The sequence below is a fragment of the Chlamydotis macqueenii genome, chromosome 1 (genome assembly GCF_036417535.1).
Source record: "Chlamydotis macqueenii isolate bChlMac1 chromosome 1, bChlMac1.mat, whole genome shotgun sequence".
NCBI classification, from domain to species: Eukaryota; Metazoa; Chordata; class Aves; order Otidiformes; family Otididae; genus Chlamydotis; species Chlamydotis macqueenii.
The window spans coordinates 103,485,259-103,508,027 of NC_141556.1; the positions used below are offsets into that span (position 1 = coordinate 103,485,259).

The 22,769-nt window shown below is 37.2% G+C and overlaps 1 protein-coding gene across 4 annotated transcripts in view; it reads right to left on the reverse strand.

Moving 5' to 3' along the window:
• CADM2 (cell adhesion molecule 2) overlaps positions 1-22,769 on the reverse strand; it is a 685,724-nt gene that overhangs the window by 173,602 nt on the left and 489,353 nt on the right. For all 4 annotated transcript variants that reach the window (XM_086763694.1, XM_086763712.1, XM_086763689.1 and 1 more), the window contains one exon: positions 18,040-18,189. In XM_086763694.1, coding sequence (XP_086619820.1) covers positions 18,040-18,189 — 150 coding nt within the window. The remainder of the gene's footprint in view (positions 1-18,039; positions 18,190-22,769) is intronic.

Consider the following 22,769-nt stretch of genomic DNA (forward strand, 5'->3'; position numbering starts at 1 on the left):
TTTATTTCTTGAACACACAGAAAATTTTTAAAGTGCTAGCTATTAATGATTTTTAGTTAGTTATTCAGCAAACAGCTACTAAAACCTGAACTCCCAGGAAGTTACACCCATCTTTTTATACCACAGTATTTAATTTGTGCCTTTTACAAAAATTCTCAGCTTCCATCCTTCCCTGTTGAGTAAGAAACAAACGGGACTTACCCTGCTGATATGGAGTTTTGCATGAGCTGCCTCATTCTCCTAGCTCATCTGCCCGGTCAGTCTCTGCCTCTTCAAGTGGACAAGAACAAAATTGTAGCTACTTTTCTTTCAGTAGCAAAATAAATTTAGATCACTTTTTTCCTACTTCTAATACCCATGAATTTATACATATTTGATACTCATACTTTCTATCAAACAGGTTGGAACTGGACAACAGATTCAAATTTAATGAGGGAGCATTTGGAAGAAAAAAAGGTCAGTTAACTGATGGTGCAATCATATATGCTACCATTCACCAGGAATACTGGCTAAAACAAATTTTTCTTCCAACATTTCAGATTAAATACAGGCACACTCAAAAAATTCCAGAACAAGTCTGAAAAAAACACACTGACAGCACACATCTTGCAAGAAAATGACTTGAAAATATCTGCTCATTTCGAACCACTGCAAAAGGGAAAATCTTTGAAGATTCTCAGATCATATTGTTGCCAGTACCACATAAATTACACCAATCCAATTTCTATTACCCTCTGTCCCAGACCTATTAAATCTTTACTAATAGGTCTCCTTCGTGTCATGCCCGTATAGTGAGATGCAAGGCTCTTTTTATCATAAGTTAAATAGTGATAATGGGGGGATGGTTGGGTGACATACTGCTCTCAGACAAGGAGAGTAATTTCCGCATTTTAAAATAAGAAATTAATCTTTATTGCCTCTATCACATCTTGAAGGACGATTCTGATCTACCATGCCTTGATCAGTTTTACATTTTAAAAAAATCTGTTTATTGTTGGCAGTTAAAAGATAGAAGTAGAAATAGGAACTCACTACAAAATATGACTGCTTGAATATCTTTCTTCAAAATTGTTACAGAGCAGATAAACTGAATAAGGATATTTTCATATCACTGCCATTTGCTCTTTTCCCTTGCTGTTCTCTCCCATGTTTGAGAACATAAAAATAGATGTAGGCTATTTGACTGTCTTAGGAGAAGGGGGAAGATTCTGTCACAATCTGAAAGAGATAATCTATATTAATAGGTGTGTGATTTTTTCAGCAAAATGAGTTTATTACTGACCAGTGTGAAAACCATCCTCTCAGGAAGCTGTAATACACTGACAGATTGTATACAGGCCCTTTAGCTTACTTCATTACAAACTGACAACATCATTGCCAGCATATTTCGTTAAACACAGATGAACTGCACCTCTTAAATTCTTCAGCAGCAAGGCTGACATTTTTTGGACAGTAAATCCTCTCATTTTTGAAAAAGAAATGATATACACTTTAGGACACATCGATCTGGAGGATGAGTCCAAGCTCATCCAGGCTTAAAAATCTGGGAAATAGCACAAGCTGACCTGAGTTGCATCAGCTTTTCTGAATTCCTCTATAGGCTCTCAAAAGAAGTGGTTCAAACATAACATGATAGGAAAGCATTTACTACTGTCATTGGGAGCCTCGGCATTGTGTGTTGATGTGGCACTGCATCATCTTGTGGTGATAAACTCTGGCTCAAGTAGCAGAGACAGAACAGAAATATGTTTGGAATGAACTCTTCTTACATCACCTTAACTGGAATATAGTCAGAAAGAGAATAATGTGAGTAACGAAGCAAGGATATAGTTTGCAAGACTGGGCTAAATATGTCTTTCTCCTTAGCACACTTTCATCTATAAATGAGTGAAAGTATGCACGTCCTTGGTAACTTCAATACTCAAATCAAGATGGATTTTTTTAAGTCTAACATTATGAATGTGAGCTATTTTACACAAAGCCACAACACATTTTATATCACAGGTTCAATTTCCTCAGAGGTTAGAAAAGCTCAGCAAAAGAGCAGGGCATAAAGATACATCTTGTTTTTCTTCCCCCCTATTTTAAAGCGCAGATGTGACTAAGGTCCTAATTTTTAATGAGCAAGGAAAGAAATAGTTAAAGGACTTGTAAACTGTACCTTTTTTTTTTTGGTCCCTATTGGTGCTGCTTTCTTTCTGAAAATAAGCAGAAAATCCTTAAGATGCTACAGTGAAGAAGCAGCAGCCATCTTTTCTGCTTCGTTTCTACTAAGAACAAATCCCACTAGAAAATGACACAAAAGGAATCTGAAATGATCCAACTATACTACTATTAGACCATTTCACAACACAAAGTAATACTATTTAGCAACCCATTACTTTGTAATGCTCTCCCTTCACTATCTAGAGACAGGCATTCACAGCTGTGCCCTAGCCCTCAACAGATCTGTGATGGAGCAGGGAACTGAGCTTGAAGCTCTCAGACCCAGTGGCTTGATCTCCCCTCTGTGAGAACTGGATTTTGCTCTGATAGTAAGGTAATACCTGCAAGGAAAAGCAGTTGTAAGAAACTGGTTGTTCTAGTGGTATTTTGATGTGGTGCCATGGTTTATGCCTCACTCCTATTTCTCGAGGGACAGAAATTCAGTTTTAGGTCAACTCTCACACATATGAACCTTTCCACTGCTCCAACACCACACCTGTCATGAGTCTATGAAATAAGGGGACAAAGCCAAACACCATATTAAATTTTGTTTTTCATTTGAAGCCAGTGAATAAAGCTGAAAAAATGATGGATGCTCTATCAGTAACCCAGGCAGACTGGCTGATGTGTTCTAAACAAAACTAGTAAAAAAAATACATTGATGAAAGCTTATTATTCATTGAAAAATGAACTAATTAATTGATGTAGTAATGCCTCATTTTCCACTTTCTATTTTGAAATAAAAATTAATTGTAATGACCAGATGGAAATGGACTACTTTCATTTTAGAACAAATTTGCATTTCATATAGAAAAAGCTGAACTGAAATAAATGTTTTATTTAAAAAGAAAAAAAAAATGTTTGTTGTTTATGCTAGGCAATTTTTCCTCAAAATATGTATATTAAAAAACCCAAGTTTGATACTTGATGTTGCATTTTGAAAAGAAGAATATTAAAATGGTATTATCTCCTTCAAAACAGCAAGTCGAGATCTCACTCCAGTTAAGTTCTGAAGTAGGATAGCTTTAAAAAAGAAATTAAGAATGCCTTATTAAGGCTCAACTGCTTCAGTGAAGAAGCTTGCAGATCACGAATACACAGCTATGCTTGAAAGATAAACAAAGGCAAGACATCTTGATCATTAAGGATGCCTGTTACAGAAGGTGAGGTTACAGTAGTCTGGTACTTTTTTCAAAGACGTTCTGTTCTTCACTGTGAAAGATGCTCCCTTTTCACAGCCTTTTACAGGTAATAATTCAGATACTTTTCCTCCACTGAGTGAAAGACCAGGCATGCATCGTTCACCTGAAACCTTGATATTTTGTTTATAACATAATTTGTACTACGACTGGCGAGTGACAAATTTACCTGCAAAATGCATAGTGAGGATCCTTAGCAGCTACAAGGAACTGAAAGCCATGAAGTTTCTCAAATGCTTTACTAAGAACCACTGAAAAGAGGTTGACACAGGTATTCCAAGGACAACACCACAGACGGTGCCTGGCCTCTTGACTCAGAGGAACATCAGGCTGCATGATTTCAAGGCTTCTACTTGCCTCAGCACTAAGGTGATCACTCCAGTTGAATGCAAGAACAATTCCAGTATGAAATTGGGCCCTGTGACAAACAAAGAAGGAATAAGCCCTCCCTTCCATGGCTCCCCTCCTAGTCCCATACTAACAGACGCTCATCTGCAAGAAGACAGCCATATACAATGCAAAAAAATTGACCAGGAAGCATCACAGTGTTGTGCATTGCAAGAAAGAAAATGATGAGCAATTTATTTTAATGCTAATAAAGGGAAAGCGAAGCCTTCAACAGGTCTGAAAAAAATACCCATTCACAATCCTGGCTTATCTGCAAAGGGAGAAAATTCCACATCTGTGAGTCAGTTGCTAAGAAAGCTCTGACTAATGCAGATACAAGTCTGCCTTTTTAAGTTGACATTTCTACTTTTCCAGTGCATCAGAACTGTCAGGAGAGTTCCCCAGGCAGACCAGAGGATTGCAGGGAGACTTATTCTGTAGCAGTCTAAGAGTTGTGGCATAAGTGCTTTGATGGAATTAGCAATGATGGTTTAAGAAACAGTCTCGGACCTATTCCTAGCTCTAGCAATTACCAGTCCCATAACAAAATCAGAACAAAGGAACAGAATCAGAAGGAAACCAGCTGCAAATTTTCCTATACAGGCAACGAGCAAATTCCCTTCTGCTGCTGCTTTCACAATGCCTTTAACTAACATCTGGCAGTGGGGCAGGACAGACAACTGGAGACGGAAGCATTTGAAGTGTTGCTACTAGACTTGCCAAGAGCTCAGCTGTCAGAGTCCTTGCACTGTTTTCATGCCTCTTCTGGTCTTCTCACAAGATGTGACTATGATAAACATTTATTTGTCAAAAATTAAAAATGATAAAAAAATTATTTTCTCAGTTTTTAAAATAGAGGGAGGTAGATTTAGATTAGATATTATGAAAAAAATTTCTACAATGAAGGTGGTAGAATACTGGAACAGGTTGCCCAGAGACGTGGTGGATGCCCCATCCCTGGAAACATTCAAGGCCAGGTTGGAGTGGGCTCTGAGCAACCTGATCTGGTTGCAGAAGCCCCTGCTCCTTGCAGGGGACTTGGACTAGATGACATTTAAAGGTCCCTTCCAACCCAAACCAAACTAGCCTATGATTCTAAGTACATCAGCAGAACATGCTGTTCATCTGCAGAGTATCAAAATGGGGATTAAATAAAATGTTGCTAGGTAGTTGGAGAAAAAAAGTCTTTAAAGATAGCATTTTGCATGGATTAATTGCCTCTTTCATTAAAGAAAGGAATACATACTGACAACATATTTCTGCCATCTGATTAAGCAATGAGCAAATACAACTGTAAATCTTCCAGAAATTCCCCATAGTTCAACTCAACAGAGGCAATTCTCTATTTCTCAGACCCTATCCTTCATTTCCACACAATCATTGCATTAATTGTGTACAGAAACCTTCTATCATGCTGTTAAAATAAATGTAATGTGACTGCTCAGTTGATTCCACTTAGCAAACTTTGACAACTAAGAGATTGAACTATTCATATATATTTTTAATATAATAACAATTTTGGTTTGCTTACCACTCAATTGCTCTAACAGCAAGCAAAATCAAAACTGTTTGATTCTAGTACAAACAGTGCAACTGTTCATTTTCTACTGTTTTTTAGTGGCTAATACAACTTATTCTGTCTGCAACTGAGGTAAAAACGATTTAAGGGTGTTATTCTATCCCCACAACTACATGCTATGAATCGCCTTTCAAGTCATTGGAATTTTTTCTTCCTTTGAATAGGGCAGATTTTAAGTCTTATCTGCACTTATTTGTATTATTTACAAGTCTTATAAGTACTAGTTCTATGCAATACTTACCCATATGACATATAGTTTCATGCAAGTCCGATCAAGTTTGACATATTCATTCAACATGGTTCTATTCAGACAGGTTTTTTCTCTATGTTAGTAAGCAGCGCAACCACGGTATTAAAACAGAAATGATGAGATTTGCACTGAGACACATGATAATTTCACTCAAGATGGGAAAAATACAGATGACACCCACTATATTTTTAGGCTACAAAATTGACTAAAACATCCGAAGAATATAAAAAGGGAAAATATGGCCTGTATGAAGTAAAATAAATACACATGTGCTAAGATTGTACATTGTGATGCACATTTTATAAACCAAGCTTTTGCTCACTGGTGGAAACTGAATCACTACCAGATAATCTGGATGGGAAGAATGATCTAGCAAGATGGCACTATATTTTTTCCTCTAAATGCTACTTTAGGTAATGAGAAATTCTATTTAAGTTGGTTTTGAGCTGTCAGTGTAGTAGCCTCATATTACTCCTTTAGGTTGCTACTGGATAATAAAGCTGCAGATAGAAATAAAATAGTAATAGCTTGTGACAGGTTACATTTTAAATGTTTGATCAGACTGATCAATGGGCCTTTGCTTCAAAAGTTAAGTTGAGGTTAAAGGAATGAAAAGATAACGGCTGCTCCAACAGTTTGTCCATATCTCACTGAACTGGAAGGTGTTTGGAATGCAGTCCCAGTCTTAATACAGCTGTTACACTAAAAAAAAAAAGTGCTTTTTTTGCTTCTCAGACTCCGTGATTGAAATTCATATCTGTCTTTTTCTTTCAAAAAATACTTCGGTTAGAGCCTATAAACTTAACTTATATCTTGGTTTTATTTTAAATTTCAGATGCTGTATTTTTCTCCCCAGTCTTGTAATTATTTTGTATTCTTTAAGCAGCATTCTGAAAAAATATTAATATTTGACAACTTATATTTAGATATCAATAATTATCAGTCAGTTAATGTAGATTAGCTGTTACAGAAGTGTTTGCTGGCTTGTTTTTTAACATCTGTTAATATGCCTTGAACTCTCTGTGTGCTACTGATTTGTTGGGGTTTTTTTCTTCTCCATTTACACAAATGCCTTTTGGTTTTTGTGTTTCCTCAAGCTCCTTTTACCCAGAGTAGGTACCTCTGAAAGTAATCTCATTCAGGTTGATTCAGTTCTCCTTTCTGTTCAATTTAAAGCTATTTTCTTTGGCTCACAGCAGAACATCACACAGTCTCTCACTGAGTTATTGAGGATTTTCACCCCATATCAGCAGCTCATCAGCAATTACTTTTCTGCACACAGATTCTTAAAGGTCCAGGACATGATGATTTGTCACACTTCCTGTGCTGAAACAATCATGAATCCTTAAACAAGTTTCTACCAGAAAGAGAGTGGAGAGATGGTAATTTCTAATAATGGTAGATCCTTCAGTTCCACCTCAAAAAATGAAAACAGCAATATTTTTAGGTCCAGTCACTATGAAAGGGTACATTTACTGCCTTTATTTAAATCTTTGAATATATGAAAATCCTCGGTTTGCCTGACCTTAATACTGCGATCCTCCTAGAAACTAATATCTAGCTTTCGGATTGGCTTTGTAATATCTGATGTTAGATCTGGTAAAATTTGTCTTTAGCTTGTTTCCCACCTGCCAATGGAAATTTAAATAAGGTATTTCATTTTTGGTGATATAGCAGGATTTATAGTCATATGATAAGGTATGACTGTAATATACATGATTTATTAAAAATTTCAGCTAGACTTAGTACATATTCTTTACAAATTTGTTTCAGTATATGTATTACACATATTTAAAATAATTTGTTTTCTTTTTGATATTTTACAAGCATCTCTTATCCTAAACAAAATTAGGATTTCCCATTTCATTCATTTATATCACATGGCCTCAGTCAACAAAGGCTTATTTTTTTTTAGGGTGGCTATATAAAAGAAAAATGGTATTCTGCTTTACTACAGTCTTTAAACATTAAGAAGTCCAGTCTGTTACCACTAAATCTTCTGGTGGTATACAGAGCAGCTGAAAGTGAGCTTTTAGTAGTATCTTCTCCATTTTCAGATAAAGAAAAGTAAATCCATGCTACCAGTGAAAAAAAAAAGACCCAAGCCATCTTCACCCTTGCTAAGCATGAAAATAAAAGTGAAGAAAAGCATGCTGCAGAGACATTCACACTCGCTGCATGCCAGTTAGCCCTGACTCAGAGAGAATTATTGCTCCTAGCCAGTAAACTCTTAAACCCTGCTAATACAAAATTGTGGGGCTTGACATCTTGGATTACAGGTAGCTTTGAGACTTCTTTACCATATTTGACTGACCAATGTGAAATGCTCACACATCCTGGCAAGCCTCCATCTTCTCAGAGAAGCTGTAATTCCAGAAGGCAGAAGACTGAAGTCCACAGGTACAATTATGTTATCAAACCGGCTTCTGAGGCAGGTTTGGAATCCAATTGTCTCAGGTCTAGTTAATCCAGACTAAGAATTCTGTATCATGCTGATAGAAGAGGTTTTTCCTATTCCTTTACTGTTTTCCTGCATAGTAGTTACTGTCCTTCAGTCATATCCTCTGGAGTTGTTTTCCATGCAGTTGGGTAATTCTCCAAAAATATGTTGTTGAATTACTCTTCTGGACTACATTTCTCCTTGACCTGCTGTGTTTTTATTCCTCCAGCATTTGCTGACTGACAGTTAATCTCCACTTTAACCCTTCTAAAAGCAGTTGGAATGGCAATGACCGTACCACCTGCTGTTAGTATAGGGCTGCTGTGATAATATGGCATTCAATTTCAGTTGCTGTTTCAAAGTCATCTTTTGATTGACCGTTTCCAGTATCACTATCCAGTGTGTTGTGGAACCTTAGACTTCAAATGTGTTAAGCTACATTCATGTTTATAAGCCATGCTAAAAAGGTTCTTCTTTTATGCTGACGTGATTTGCTTCCACCTTGTGCAAGATGGACAGATCTGCCAACAACATCTTAGCTAGCTTAAGTGCTGCTCCAGTTGTCTCTTTACGGCACTGCACTGTGCTATGCAGATATTGTAATGTTTTCAGAGGGTTCTGGGTTATCCTTGTAAGAGTTTTGTCATTCAGATGCAAAGCCATGACTGTACTTGTACTTTGGATTTTGGGTTATCTCTGTATGAAATATATTACATCTTTCTGTCCTAGGAATATCTGAATGTTCCGTGATTGTCTTTCCCTTCTATTTACAAATATTTCAATGCTTTTATTCTAAAGCATTGTCTATTTCTTTACTGTCTGATATGCCATTTCTAAATATTTGCACTTCAACTCTTTCCATTACTTCTTTTTTCCTTTTAGAAGCATAATTTTCACTAGCCCTGCAAATATCAGCTATTCTTTGCAAAATTAAGTTTTCTTGGATCTAACAATTACTTGTATGACAAAATATTCACATTCTGGTCCTTCTGGTAATTCTCTTATACCTGTGACTCTACTGTAATGAGTACATCTAAGAGTTCTCCGAAAGAAAACTACAAGTTCAAAATTTGCTGTAAAAGGTCCATTTTCTTCTGAAATCCCAGAAAGTTTTGCTCATACACAAAAATACGTACGGCAGAGAGGTCAGGTGTGAGAAAATTCTTTTTCTACCCTTTTTTTGAACCTCACTTTCAACTCCCCTCCCCCCCAAGATTTCTCACTCCTTAGAAGATTCTTTGCAATTTAAAACAAAAATAGCCACCAGCCTTAGCATGATGAAACTTCAGAACAGTGTAATCTTAACAGTGTCATCACAACTACTGTTTCACTCCATCATATTCCAATGTATCAGCTTCATTCTCCATTTAGCTTGAGGGCTGGCAAACTTAATTTCTGCACATACCCACACTTCAGCACAATATAATGCAAACTCCTACACTTTCTAACCATCTCTACATTATGCTCATTTACTCCCTTAATATTGCTAGGAAATGTAAAAATAAATGCTGTAAGTGGGAGTAGTTCTACTAATTTATTGCAATGAAATAATATTCTAATGCATTGTAATACATTTTTAAATGTAATTTTCATATTCATACAGACAATAACTGTCAAGGTATTTTAACAGACTCATGCTCTCTTTTATCACATTATCACATTATGCACGAACACAAGCATTCTGGCTTTCAAAAGTAGCAATGTGTTTTTGAAACCTTGGTTTTTAAGGATACAGTGAGAAACTTTTTGATGTCAAAAGCTCTAAGATGACTTCTTTTCTTTCTCTGAGCACTAAGGAACTACTATCCAAAATCATTTAAGCTCATTTCCTACCCATGGCTCAGAGGTAAGATGTACTAAGTCTGGTTGGGATGGAATTAATTTTCTTCATAGAAGCCCATATGGTGCTGTGTTTTGGGTTCATGACCAAAATGGTGTTTATAACACAGTAGTGCATTGGCTATTGCCGAGCAGTGTTTGCACAGTGTCAAACAGTGGCCCTTTTCTGTTTCTCACTCTGCACCCGCAGTGAATAGGCTGGGAGTGGGCAAGACACTGGGAGGGGATGCATTTGGACAGCTGACCCCCAACTGACCAAAGGGATATTCCATACCATATGACACTGTGCTCAGCAATGAAACTTGGGGGTTGTTTTCCCAAAATAGGGATTGCTCAGGAACTGGTTGGACATCAGTCTGCTAGTGGGAGGTGGTGAGTGATTGCCTTTGCATCACATTTTTTTTTTTCTTTATTTTTCCTGCACTTCTTAAACTGTCTTACCCTCAATCCACAAATTTTTCTTGGTTTTGCCCTTCCAATTATCTCCCTCACCCCATCACATGGGAGTGAGTGCGCATAAGAACCCATTAGTAAGAAAAAAAATTGCAGCTGAAAGACTTAACACAGGCTACCTATCCCTAGATGCTGTATCATGGGCCTGAAGGAAAGGTAAGAGCTGGCCAGACAGCTACTGACAGTCGTGTAGCTTAATTGTGAAAGCAACAGATTCTGACCAACAGGAAAAATTAAGCTTAACTATAGATCTTGTGTATTGGGTATGCATGGCAATGTTTTGGTAGCAGGAGGGCTACAGGGGTGGCTTCTGTAAGAAGCTGCAAGAAGCTTCCCCTGTGTCCGACAGAGTCAAGGCTAGCTGGCTCCAAGACAGACCCACCTTTGGCCAAGGTCAAGCCCATCAGCAACAGTGGTAGAGCCTCTGTGATCACATCTTTAAGAAGGGGCAAAAAAAAAAAAACCAACAAACAATCCCTGCACAACTGCAGCCAGAGAGAGGAGTGAGAATATATGACAGAAACAAGTCTGCAGACAGCAAGGTCAGTGAAGGAGAGGGAGGGGTCCTCCAGGCATCAGAGCAGAGATTCCCCTGCAGCCTGAGGAGGACACCATGCTAGAGCAGGCTGATGCCCCAAGGGAAGCTATGGAAAGCCTGTGCTTGAGCAGGCACCTGGCAAGACCTGTGGACCTATGGAGAGAGAAGCTCATGCTGGAGCAGGTTTGCTGGCAGGATTTCTGAACCCATGGGGGATCCACGCTGGAGCAGCTCATGAAGAACTGCAGCCCGTGGGAAGGACTCATGCTGGAGAAGTTCATGGAGGACTGTCTCCTGTGGAAGGCACCCCACGCTGGAGCAGAGGAAGAGTGTGAAGAGTCCTCTCCCTGAGGAGGAAGGAACGGCAGAACAACCTGTGATGAACTGACTACAACCCCTATTCCTTGTCTCTCTGTGCCACTGTGGGAGGAGGAGGTAGAGAATTCAGGAGCAAAGTTGAGCCTGGGAAGAAGGGAAGGGTAGAGGGAGGTGTTCTTAAGATTTGGGTTTATCTCTCATTATCCTACTCTGATTTCATTGTTAATAAAATTAAGTTAATTTTCCCTAAGTTGACTCTGTTTTGCCTGTGACAGTAATTGTCGAATGATCTCTCCCTGTCCTTATCTCAATCCACAAGCTTTCCACTATATTTTCTCTCTCACCATTCCCCCAAGGAGGGGAGAGGATGAGTGAGCAGCCATGTGGTACTTAGCTGTCGGCTGGGGCTAAACTATGACACCTTGTACGAACTATTCTAAAAGACCTTCATGGAAAGCTCTCTGTGAAAACCAGATTTCTATCTATCTATCTCCTACATTTTTTTCTTTAAATGCTACACACCCCTCAAATACTATAAGGCATTTACAACTTATTGCTACCCAGCTTAGAGAAAAAAAAATGAAATTCTGTCCCTCTGTATACCTTCCTCCCAACTTTTCCAGCTGTAAAGTCATATACTTGTCTATATAATTTTCTTGCATTTTTCTCATTGCTTTTCATGTCACATAAGTTTACTACAAGGTATTATCTCATTGAAAGGGTCTATTAAACTCTAAGTAACAGTGAATTTCTAATGTATACGTGTACCCCTAGGATGGAGTTAAGCTTGGCCATCATCTTCTGTCTGATACCATCTCCACTCAATTATGTAACAGGAAACAGAGCGTGTGAAGGTGGAGACATAAGTCCATTATCATTGCTACTCGATTTCACATTACTTAAATGCTAACGCTTTCAGTTCTCCCAACAATACAGACTGTTTGCCTCCCTGTCTGCATAACTAATCTAAAGCATATATTTCTTACTGTTCTCTCTACTGCAAAAAGAAACATTTTCTTTGCTTCTCTGACTTCTGCTTTGTACAAGCCTATTCCTTCTGTCTAAGGATTGTTTGTCTGTATATGTACCTACATCTTAAATAAAACTGCTTCCTAAAATCATCAGATGTCCTACAGGAAAGGAGGTCACCATTTCCACCCAATCAGAAATATTAAATAATTTTTGTAACTTGCAAGTACCTCTGCTTGTTTATATAGATTAGAATCTGAGGCTGAATCATCACAGAGTTGTGTAAGCTGTGTTTATACTTAAATTCAATATCTAGAGTCTGTCTGCCACAAAATAAGTCAAAGGGTAAACACAGCTAACTAGGAAGGAGTTGTATGTCTACAACATCATAGAGACAGGATTTTCATGCCTGGAAGTGCAGCCGTTTGTATGGCAATTCTATCACCATTCAGTTTTGACAGCTACAGTAAGAATCAAAGTTCTCTGCACTGACTTCTCCTAAATTGACATACATGACACTGTAATTAAAATCCTGTACCTTGTGCACTGTGAATTTCAGAGTCTCCCTCTAAATATCTTTATATTGAGAAGGAAAAAGTTTAGGAGTTGTTTTCATGGAGTTGATAGTACAGTTAAGCATGCCAAAAGGCATGACATTTTGATTAGAGGCATGCCCTGTCTCTAAACTTACCTGCAAGTTCCACCCCTGAGAGGGAGAAAATGCAGAACTTTATGGACAGCTGTTATACTCAAACATGTTTCCACAAGCTCACCTGAGGCATCGTGCCTATCAGGGAAGCTCTCGGGAGATTTGCAACTACAGTGCCCTCTCATAACCCTTGCCTAGTACACCAGTATCTTTGAAAGCTTTCAAGGTGATAGGGAGTTACATAAATGTCAAGTACTCTTACATATAAAAAATCAAAGGTCATCTAAAGAAACATATTCTGCTGCTGAGGGATGAATAATCCTGAGATTGGAGTACACTTTCCAATTTTTTAGTAAGACATGAAAGTGCTACTACTTGCTCAAAGCACAAGGGACATGTACCCTTCTATGATTAGCATCAGGCATATGTCTCATCTAAATCTGGCATGTAATTTTGTGGCAAACTTATCATAATCAATGTCAACATAGCACTTGTTTTACTATCAACAGACCTGCAAATTTCCCTGTTGAAGTGAAGAGCAGGTATTTTACACTTTCACTTGCCTGAGTAAAACCAGGTACCATTTCTCTTCCTTTTTATAGTCTGATTGCACTTTCGTGTATTGATTAGATTGAACACCTATGACACCAACAGTCATCATTCAGTTTACACATCTCCTTTATAACTCCATATCCTGCTCCTTATGTCGCTGTGTTCCCTACTGAAAGGGAATATGAGAAGATGGCTGCTATAGCAAGGAGAATGAAAGTTCTTCTCAGTTTTCTCTTTATCAACCATCTGTGTGTTTCCATGCTACACCCTTTTTGTTATACATCTGCATTCATATTTATGTTTCTGTGTTTATTGCCCACTTGAATCCTTAAGAAGTACCACCAGAGAAGATAAAATAAAATAACCTGTATTAATTTAAAATAATATCTGCCAGTTCTACATTGTTGCACATTGTACTTCTTCCAAAGGCAGCTATATAATTATAAGTACTTGGGAGCATAAAGTGATATGGAGGTTTCTATGGCAATTATTCATTTTAATTGAAAATTGTGTAGGGAAAAACTTGTTTTATGTGCAGCATGCAATTTGCATTTGTTTCCAAAGAATGTGAACTTGCTCAGGGTGAGCTAGCTGTGAATTCATATTTCATGGAAAATACAATCTTTAAAATTCTGTCTAGGGGGTGGGAAACTGAGGGGGGTCTTGCTAAGCTTGTTAAGCCTATTAAAATTTAAGACTATTTATCAATTTCTGCATCTATTTTTTACTGTGAGGTAAAGATTGTATGCTTCAAATGAAAGATGAAGAGTTAAAAGTCAAACTGATACACAATGCCCTTGAAGCCACAATGAACCAAAAAAAAAAAAAAGGACAACAGAGAGACAGCATGCTGAAGGAGACAGGTCATCAATGAGACCAAATCCACAAAATCAAATATTTGTATTTTCACATATTTTAGCTACTGTGTGTAAAAACAATAATGAAGATAAAGTTAGTTCCAGCTTCAACATATTTTAGAGTGTCAAAAGAAGAGCTGGAGGGAAGCAACTGTTTTACCTTGCTTAGCTAATAAAATAAAGCTATAACTTATTTTCCTATAGGAAAACAAGATTTCTTTCCTCCCCCAATTTCCATCACCACAATGAGTCAAACACATTTTAGGTCTAAATTCACAACAAAAAAACAAATCCACTACTTCATGTGAAGAGGACGTGGAAACAACCTCTGAACTGTGGTTTCATATTCACTAAATTCATAGCATTGCCTTTTCTGAAACAAAACTCTGCTCGTTTTCTATCTACATCATTGTAAGACTGTATAGGCTAGGTGCCAAAAATGTTTCAAGTTAAAAATAGTCCTTATCTCCTTCATAAATATTAAATTGATGGCAGGGTGGGGGAGGACGTGTTCTTTATCAGTCATAAAATCCTCCTAAGTGAGCAAAATCCGTACTTAAAAACATGTGGACATGGCAGTATGTGAGGATAACCGGAAGAATAATTTTAACAATGTAGCTTTGGTATCAGTGTATTTGGCTCACTGCATTTCCATTCTTATTTAGAATACCTAAAGCAGAAAAAAGGATACGACTCCTAACTTCAATGTCAATGACAGCATCACAGTTCAGAAGAAAGTAAAATGACATGGACATGCTTTTCATAGCATATGTCATCCATTTTGAATAAAATGGAGACTAATAATAAATCCCGTGTTCAAAGGCATGGGACTGGGAAGCAGATGTTCCCTCCGTCTGACCAAACGACTCTTTTTACCTGGCACACAGGAAGTTCTATTTTAGTCAGAAAATGTTTTCGCAAGGCAAGGGAACCAACTTGCTTGAGAAAGAAGCGTGATTATGAAAGGGGTCCCACTAAGAACAATCTAGCAGCAGAGGGATTTTTACTGCACAGACAATTTGCTCTGGTTTTGGCACCTGTTCTCCTATCTGCTGACAGCTGTCATCTTCTGCCCCAGTTAGGACCCTCTTTCGATACTTACCTGACTTCCTTCATATTACTACCTGATTCTCTCATAATTATTAAAATATAGAGCAATCAAAAGAAAGGCTTCCTGTATTTTTTATGCTTCCAGACATAAAAAATATACTGTCATTCCTATGTGTGCCATTCTTATGAGTATGTATATAGAAAATAACTTACTGAAGGGAAGTAAAGCCATGCAAATTTGATGTAGTTCTGAGCGTGGCAATATCCAGTTACTCAGCTCTGATGGATATAAAGGTGGTTCTCCTCTTCTCACATTCTGTTTCCTACACAGAACTTAATCCTACACCATTGTGTACCCTACATCTACTCAACATTTTTAATGAATTTTCAGGGATTGAGAAACATATCTATTGAAAAGCAACTTTCATGGTGCTGAAGCGAGACGTAAGATATGAGGGCTGGTTTTGGCTTATCTTAAGAGACAGGTTCGAAAAGACTCTGGCTGGGGCATTGCCCTCAATAAATTAAATGTAATGACTCAATCTAGTAGAAAGCTGCTTTTTATAGCCAAATTATATGCCTGGCTGGGAGAACTGGGAAAGGGGAAAAAGAAAAAAAAAAAAGTCTTTACAGTTGCACTTGCTGTCATTTACTGAGAAAACCACTGAGATATCAGAGCCATAAATATCTCTCTCCATTTTGACTCAATAACACAAGCATCAAAAGCATGTAAAGGAAATATCTTTCTTAGTCATGAGAACACATACATATACACACAGAAAAAATATGCCAATGAAAGCTGTAACCTCATTTTCAGAAATGGAAGAATGTTTGCCATGTAGATCTGGGATGTACTGCTCACTCTTCTCAGTATACTCAAGTCCAGAAATGTCACACAGAATGCAAAGCTTTGCCAAAGTAAGAAAGACTAAATATCTCTGATTTAAAGACCTAAAGTTTTTCTTGACTACATTAAACATTTTTGTAACAGATGCACAGTAATCCCTCCATAAATGAATCATCACATATTCCTCGAAGTCTTGGGACAAGCTGAAAGTTCCATAAAGAGTGCAGTCCTTTAAATTTATACACTTCAGCTTCTCACATTTCCTGTGGGGAATATAAATGGCCTCTAAGTACTTACTATTCTGTGTGCCATTCAAATTCTGTTGCTTCAATTCATTATATTAAAAAGTAATACAAACTTCAATTATTTGTCACTAAAAGTACAGATTTAGCTAAAGTACACAGAAAATTCAATTCAAACCAAAATGGCTACGAAGTTCAAATTAATCTATTTGCAGTCCTCCCACGTCCTTCTCAGCATCCTTTAAAATGTCACTTATTTTATAAAAGATATAGATTTTGTGCGTATTGATGTGCTCTATCAACAGACAAGTTTTCTCTGCTTTTAGTTTTGCAGACATGATTTACCAATCCCAAATCACTAGCGATTATGACTAAAATAAAGGGGTCTATACGAGTAATGGTTACAGGACTAGACTTACAGCTCAAAAGTTTGCACCTTATAAATCTCTCAGCTTCAATCCTGCATTCAAAAGGTACTTATGATTTCAAAGAAATTGCAAATCAAATGATTACACACTACAGGAAATTAGATAAAAGAGAAAGGAACCACTTCAACACCATAAAGAGATTCTATTCAGCTATTATATTAATAGCAGAAAACCATATTTTGATTGCAGCTTCTGCAGGTATAAAATGACAGGTTTTAGACTCTACTTTTATTGAAGTGAATAGATCTACAAAGCGTTTTCAGTCCTGCAAGGTGTTTTAAAGTCTTGTAATCATTCAGCAAAGCATTTGGACAGCACTTCTTTAATTTTAAGCAGAGGAATAACTACATTTGTTAAAATATGTTCTAGAGTATGTAGCACCTTTCAGAATAAATTCAAGCAGTAGAATTAAGTACGAAATACTGTTGACCTTCTGTAGCACTAAAATCAACACCAAAGTTTTTGCATTTTCGAAGCCAAGTGATGAATTTATTCCTCATAACTTTAGTTTTAAATTCTTTACAGAATCTAATGTAATCTTTATGTTAATATTCTATTATACAAAATGTAATGTTTTAAAATTTCAGATTAAGATGAATGTCCTAGAAATATACCCTACTGCAGTGATAATGCCCTTCTTTTTGTATGGAACAGACCTTTTCATGTCTTTTTCCCCCTCTAATTTAACTAAAATTTAAAAAACTGGTATAATCAGAAAAATCAGGGCACTAAAAATGAGCATTTTTGTTAGCTGTTAAGAACACCTTCCTCTGCAACTGTGCACTTCAGTAACAACTAAACTGCAGTACACTTGAAGCAAACGGTGAGATTACATATATGTATAAAAGCACATAAAATAAATATGTATACACACAAGCACACACACTAATGAAAGCAAGTCACAAGGTTTATGGACTACTTCTTCCCTTGCTAGCCTCTGACCACCCATAAATGCTCTTCCAAAATATTTTGCAACAATGTTTTCCAAATTACCTTGCAATAAGAAATTCAAATATTATTATTTTCCTTTAATAATAACATACAATTTTCTATGCAAGGGAGTACTTCAGTGAACTCCTCTCCAAAAAAAAAAAAAAAAAATCATAATTACAGCTGAAAACATATATTCTTAGCAAATTTTTTTTATCATTAAAATATTAAAGAGGAATTGTTTTACACATTTCTCTCTTGGAAAAAAAAAAATGACGTAGAACCGTGAGATCAGGAAACGATTTACCTTTCTTGTCATCGAAGTACAGTGTCTGTTGAGCTGGATTTGACCACTGGAGGGAGGTGTTATCATTTTGATCGACCCTGCAGGTCAAATTTGCTGTTCCCCCTTCGACAACGGTAACGTTCTGTGTAAGTGGAAACTGCCCTTGGCTGCCTGAGGAGGGAGGGGAGGGATGGAGAAGGGAAGAGAGAAAGAGAAAAAAAAAAGAGAGGATTTAAGTTGTAGCATCAGCTTCCCACAGATGACAGAGCCTGAATTCAGTGTGATCTATTCCGATCAAAGAAAGGTAGTACAATAAATTGAAAAAAAAAATATTCACAATATATTCTCTGCATCCAAGAAACAGATTTATTAAGAAAGACATATTTCCCCGCCCCTCCCTTCTTTTTTTTTCCCCTTATAAGTCATACTAATTACTTCCAAAGAAACACTCTGCAATTTTATCTCCTCAGACATACCCATATATCCAAGATGTGCCTCTGCACAGGGCTCAGGTACTACATAACTACAGAGATGTCTCAGTACAGAAAATATAGCTAACTGGCTGTTGAAAACATCACTGAAAGTGTAACGTAAACAATCTGCATAGGATTTTTAAAATAGAGGGACAGAGCTGCCTTCACTCCTTGTTCCTTTTTATGCTTTTTAAAGAACTCTCGGGACAATGTTTTTCCTGTTTGGAAAGTTGTTGAAGAGCAAACGTAGTGTGAATCTAACACTCAGTGCATCCTCTGTTGAGGGAATATAACCTGATCTCGTATGAAAATGGAAATGATGATGTAGTAGGTCTCTTTCACATCTGTGATTCTATCCCAGAGCATTATGAATCACAATAAGTGCTTGCTGAAAAGTCACTGGGAAGACTTCCAAATACCTCTACACAGTACAGGAGCAGTATCACACAGGTTCTTGCATCAGAAGCATTTTCAATGGCATAGTTAGACTACAGTGTTTATGTATTGTGAGAACAGCACTCCCCTTGTCAAACAGCACATTCTGACAGAGAATATCGCAACAAGGGAGCACAGTAAAAACATGGAAGTCATTTTTAACAGGGATCGGGAAAGAAAAGTTCCTCAATAATAAGAAAGACACATCATTATTTGGGAGAAACATTAATTTATTCAAGGATACAATGCAGAAGAAAGACAATCCAATAGCCTACAATCAAATATATACTTCTTTCTTCCCCTCCTTTTAATCAGGTTCTATTAATACAAGAAGCACTCAAGGGTAGGTAGAGCTGCTAGCATAAGAAGTATAATACCAAGATTGACACTCAAGTGGGATGTGTCAGAAGTTAAAAATCTCTCTACAGTCCTACAGGAGTAAACAAGCTCATAGACATGTCATAAGTACATCAAGGAAATTATATATACAATATCCACTAATCATACCAATATGGAATCACAAATCTGGCATAAAACCTTCACAGAAACACCCTGTTTTAGTGGCTCTCATGAGAGTTGTTCCCAGCTAAGTTAAACTGAGGTATGCCTTCTATATGGAAGGCATGATAACATTGAAGTCTATTACCTAGTATACAGGTTTTCGGATGACCAGAGTAAGGAATTACTAAATAAAAGATTAACAACTGAACTCCCACTTGACCTGTTGATACTGCCAAAAATGTAATTCTAGCCAGGTTTTGATACTTGTCCATTTTCCTACGTAAAATAATTTTAATAGCTTTAGGTCTGGTACGTCAGTGTCAATGTCACTGAAACCATTAGCATTTAGGCAGTCTAACACTCTCCACAAATATTCTACAAAAATTATTCTACCACCTAAGTGTTTATAGCCTGAACAAATTAATAAATTATCAGTAGTGATAAAGAAAGGTTATCTCAAGAAATGAAATTACAATAAATATTTTATTTGAACAAAAACACTTCCCTATCTTGATTTAAAAAAAAAAAAACAAATAAATAAAATAATTTTCATCAACATGTCAAATCTGAATAACTGGTATAATATTTGTATAAATATCAGCTTCCTGTAGACTTCTAAAGATCAAAATTTACTATGTACTCACATTTACTATAAGATGGTATTTTCTATTAACAGAATCACAGATATAGTAAACAAAAAATAAGGAATATTGAAAACACCATGGCTAATTTAAATGCTGCAAACAATAAATGCCAAAATTCTCATGACATCCTCTGTATCTGACACTTCATTAATCAAATCCTGCTTCTTGAAAACCACACGTTGAGAAATACTTGATGAGTGAAAAATCATAAACAAGGACAGAAAAAAAAAAAGAAGAAAACAGAAAAGATTTGTCATTTCCTTCCATTTCTCCTCTTTCAATTCCAATGTGTCAAGGAACCTCAAGATATTGCATAAATTGCTTATCGCTTAAATTAGAATTTTGAAAATCCAGAACAATGCATACAGCCTGTTATTACTTCCACTAAATTACAGGCATCTTACCAAAGAAATAACCTTCTAAAGAATGACTTGTGGATAAAAGGCTATGGGGACTAAAATAATTTTCGCAGATAAGAAGCATTACACAGAACCAAGTGCCAGAGATTGGCACACTGAAATCTGTCATTTACATCAAGGACTAGGAATGGAAAATAGTTTAGTAAAGAACTGTTGCAATTATTTAGGACTCTATTAACATGATTTGGGAGATCTCCCCTGAATCACCATCTACTGTCTTTCTGATATTACAGTTCTTATCATGAAGGTGTCAATGCAGTCTCTCATTTGCTAATGAATGTGAAATCATAGACTTGTTTGGCCAAAAGAGTGGTCAGTAGATAAACTTTTTTCATCAGCCATTTAAATGGAAACTGTAGGTGCCATGATCTGAAAGAGGTCAGAATAACTTTCTTTTCTCTGGCAATTCTACTGTGTGCTGATGTTTTGGAAGCAAGAATTAATCTACTAATATAATTAATCTAGCATATAAAAGTGAAACCAAAGTATTCAGCCTATCCCTTACCAATACAGAAGCTGCATGCATCTAAAGAACATGCACATAGCTTCATAGGAAGCTTGGGGTGGAGAAAGAGGTACAGAGAAAATGAGCCATTTAACCTGGAAACTAGCAGAAGTGGAAAGAAGTGAGCCTGTGCGGAACAGCAAAAAACAGACAAAGCAAGACCAAAAGAATGGCTACTGCACACCACTTAATGAAGACAAAAATTATTAGTAACTAATTGGAAAACTAAGACAAATAAACATTTATGAGATTTGCTTTATTGTTTGTATCAGCATCTAACTTGAGTTATTGAGGTAGAAACTGTGGGACTGGAAGGACTGAAAAAGGTTGCAAAAGCCTATACCAGATACACGAACATTATAGAGAGCATCAACACTGTGCCATTCAACACAGGGTTATAGGTGTCAAAGAAGTGGTTTTATGCCAGCTTTCCTGAGGTCCTGAGGAGATTGACAGTATTTTGCAGGAGAAGCCTCATTTCTGTTAAATAGGCAGGTAGCATGTGTCCAGGAAGCATGACAGCAAAACTGCCAGCCCATGCAAGCACTCAGTGGGATGAAGAACCCAGGCCATCAGTGATGCAGACAAGATATTCTCAGCCAGTTCTAGATGTCACGGTTGAGCTGTGAGGGCAGCAGGCTCGCCCTGCAGCACAGCGATCCATGGCTGGAGGCCACTGATTGGAATCACATCATTCTCTGAGGTACTTGCTTTGGCAAAGACCCTTACACCTGGGATAACTTACCACCACTGAAAAAAAAAGCATTCATACTTCCAGCACTGAGTACGCCGGTTCTGATCCTTGTGAACGGTCCCACTAAGTCAGGAATACTTGGTGATGAGCCTTCAATAAGATGGCAAGTCTAAAGACTCCTCCAGATTGAGTCCAGCATGTTAAAACAAATAGTTTTCAGCATCATTTCAACAACTGAGTGCCACACTGAGATTTTCTAGCATGAACTGTTCTTAACATAATTATTAAACATTCTGGTCTTAATTTCTTCTTCAACTCCGGGAGCAGAGATTGAGCGAGACAATTACCTGTAACAAAAGCATTCTGCCTTGACTTAAGAAGTCTAGTAATGAAAACCTAGTAGCACCTTCAGTAACTTATTTCAGAGAGCAATGGCCATCATTGCATGCTTAAACAAGAAAAGAGGGTTTTATTCCTAGTCTGAATTTGTCTCACTGCAGCACCTAGCATCCACTGGCTCTTGTAATAGCTTTTTCCGTGCTCTGAAGAGCCCTCTATTATCAATTTTCTCTTTCTTTTGTAGGTACTTAGAGATTGTGATCATATCACCCATTAATCTTCTCTTTGATAATCTAAATAAATTGAGCTCCTAAGTCTATCTGTAGAAAATGTATTTTTCTAATTCTTTAACAAGTCTGTGTTGTTTCTCTGTGCCCTCTTCAATTTGTCATCTTTTTTCTGAAGTGTGGAGCCCAGATCTGGAAATCCCACTGTAATAGTCATAGAAGAAAAATTACAAAGATGATGCTACTTCTCTATCAACACTTCATATTCTTTTTTGTACACCTAAATGAGTCCCCTTGGCCACAGAGTCAGATTGGGACGCAAGTCTGACTGATAGTCTACCATGACACCAGTGTTTTTTCTCGGACACCGCTCCAAAGACAAATGTCCATTCCAGTTCTATGACCTCCTCCTGTAACTCTTAGATATACAACTCTATGTTTCACTGCACTGAAACACCTGTTTTTCTGAGCCCAGTGACCTGTGGTCTTCATTATTTCATACATCCACATTCTT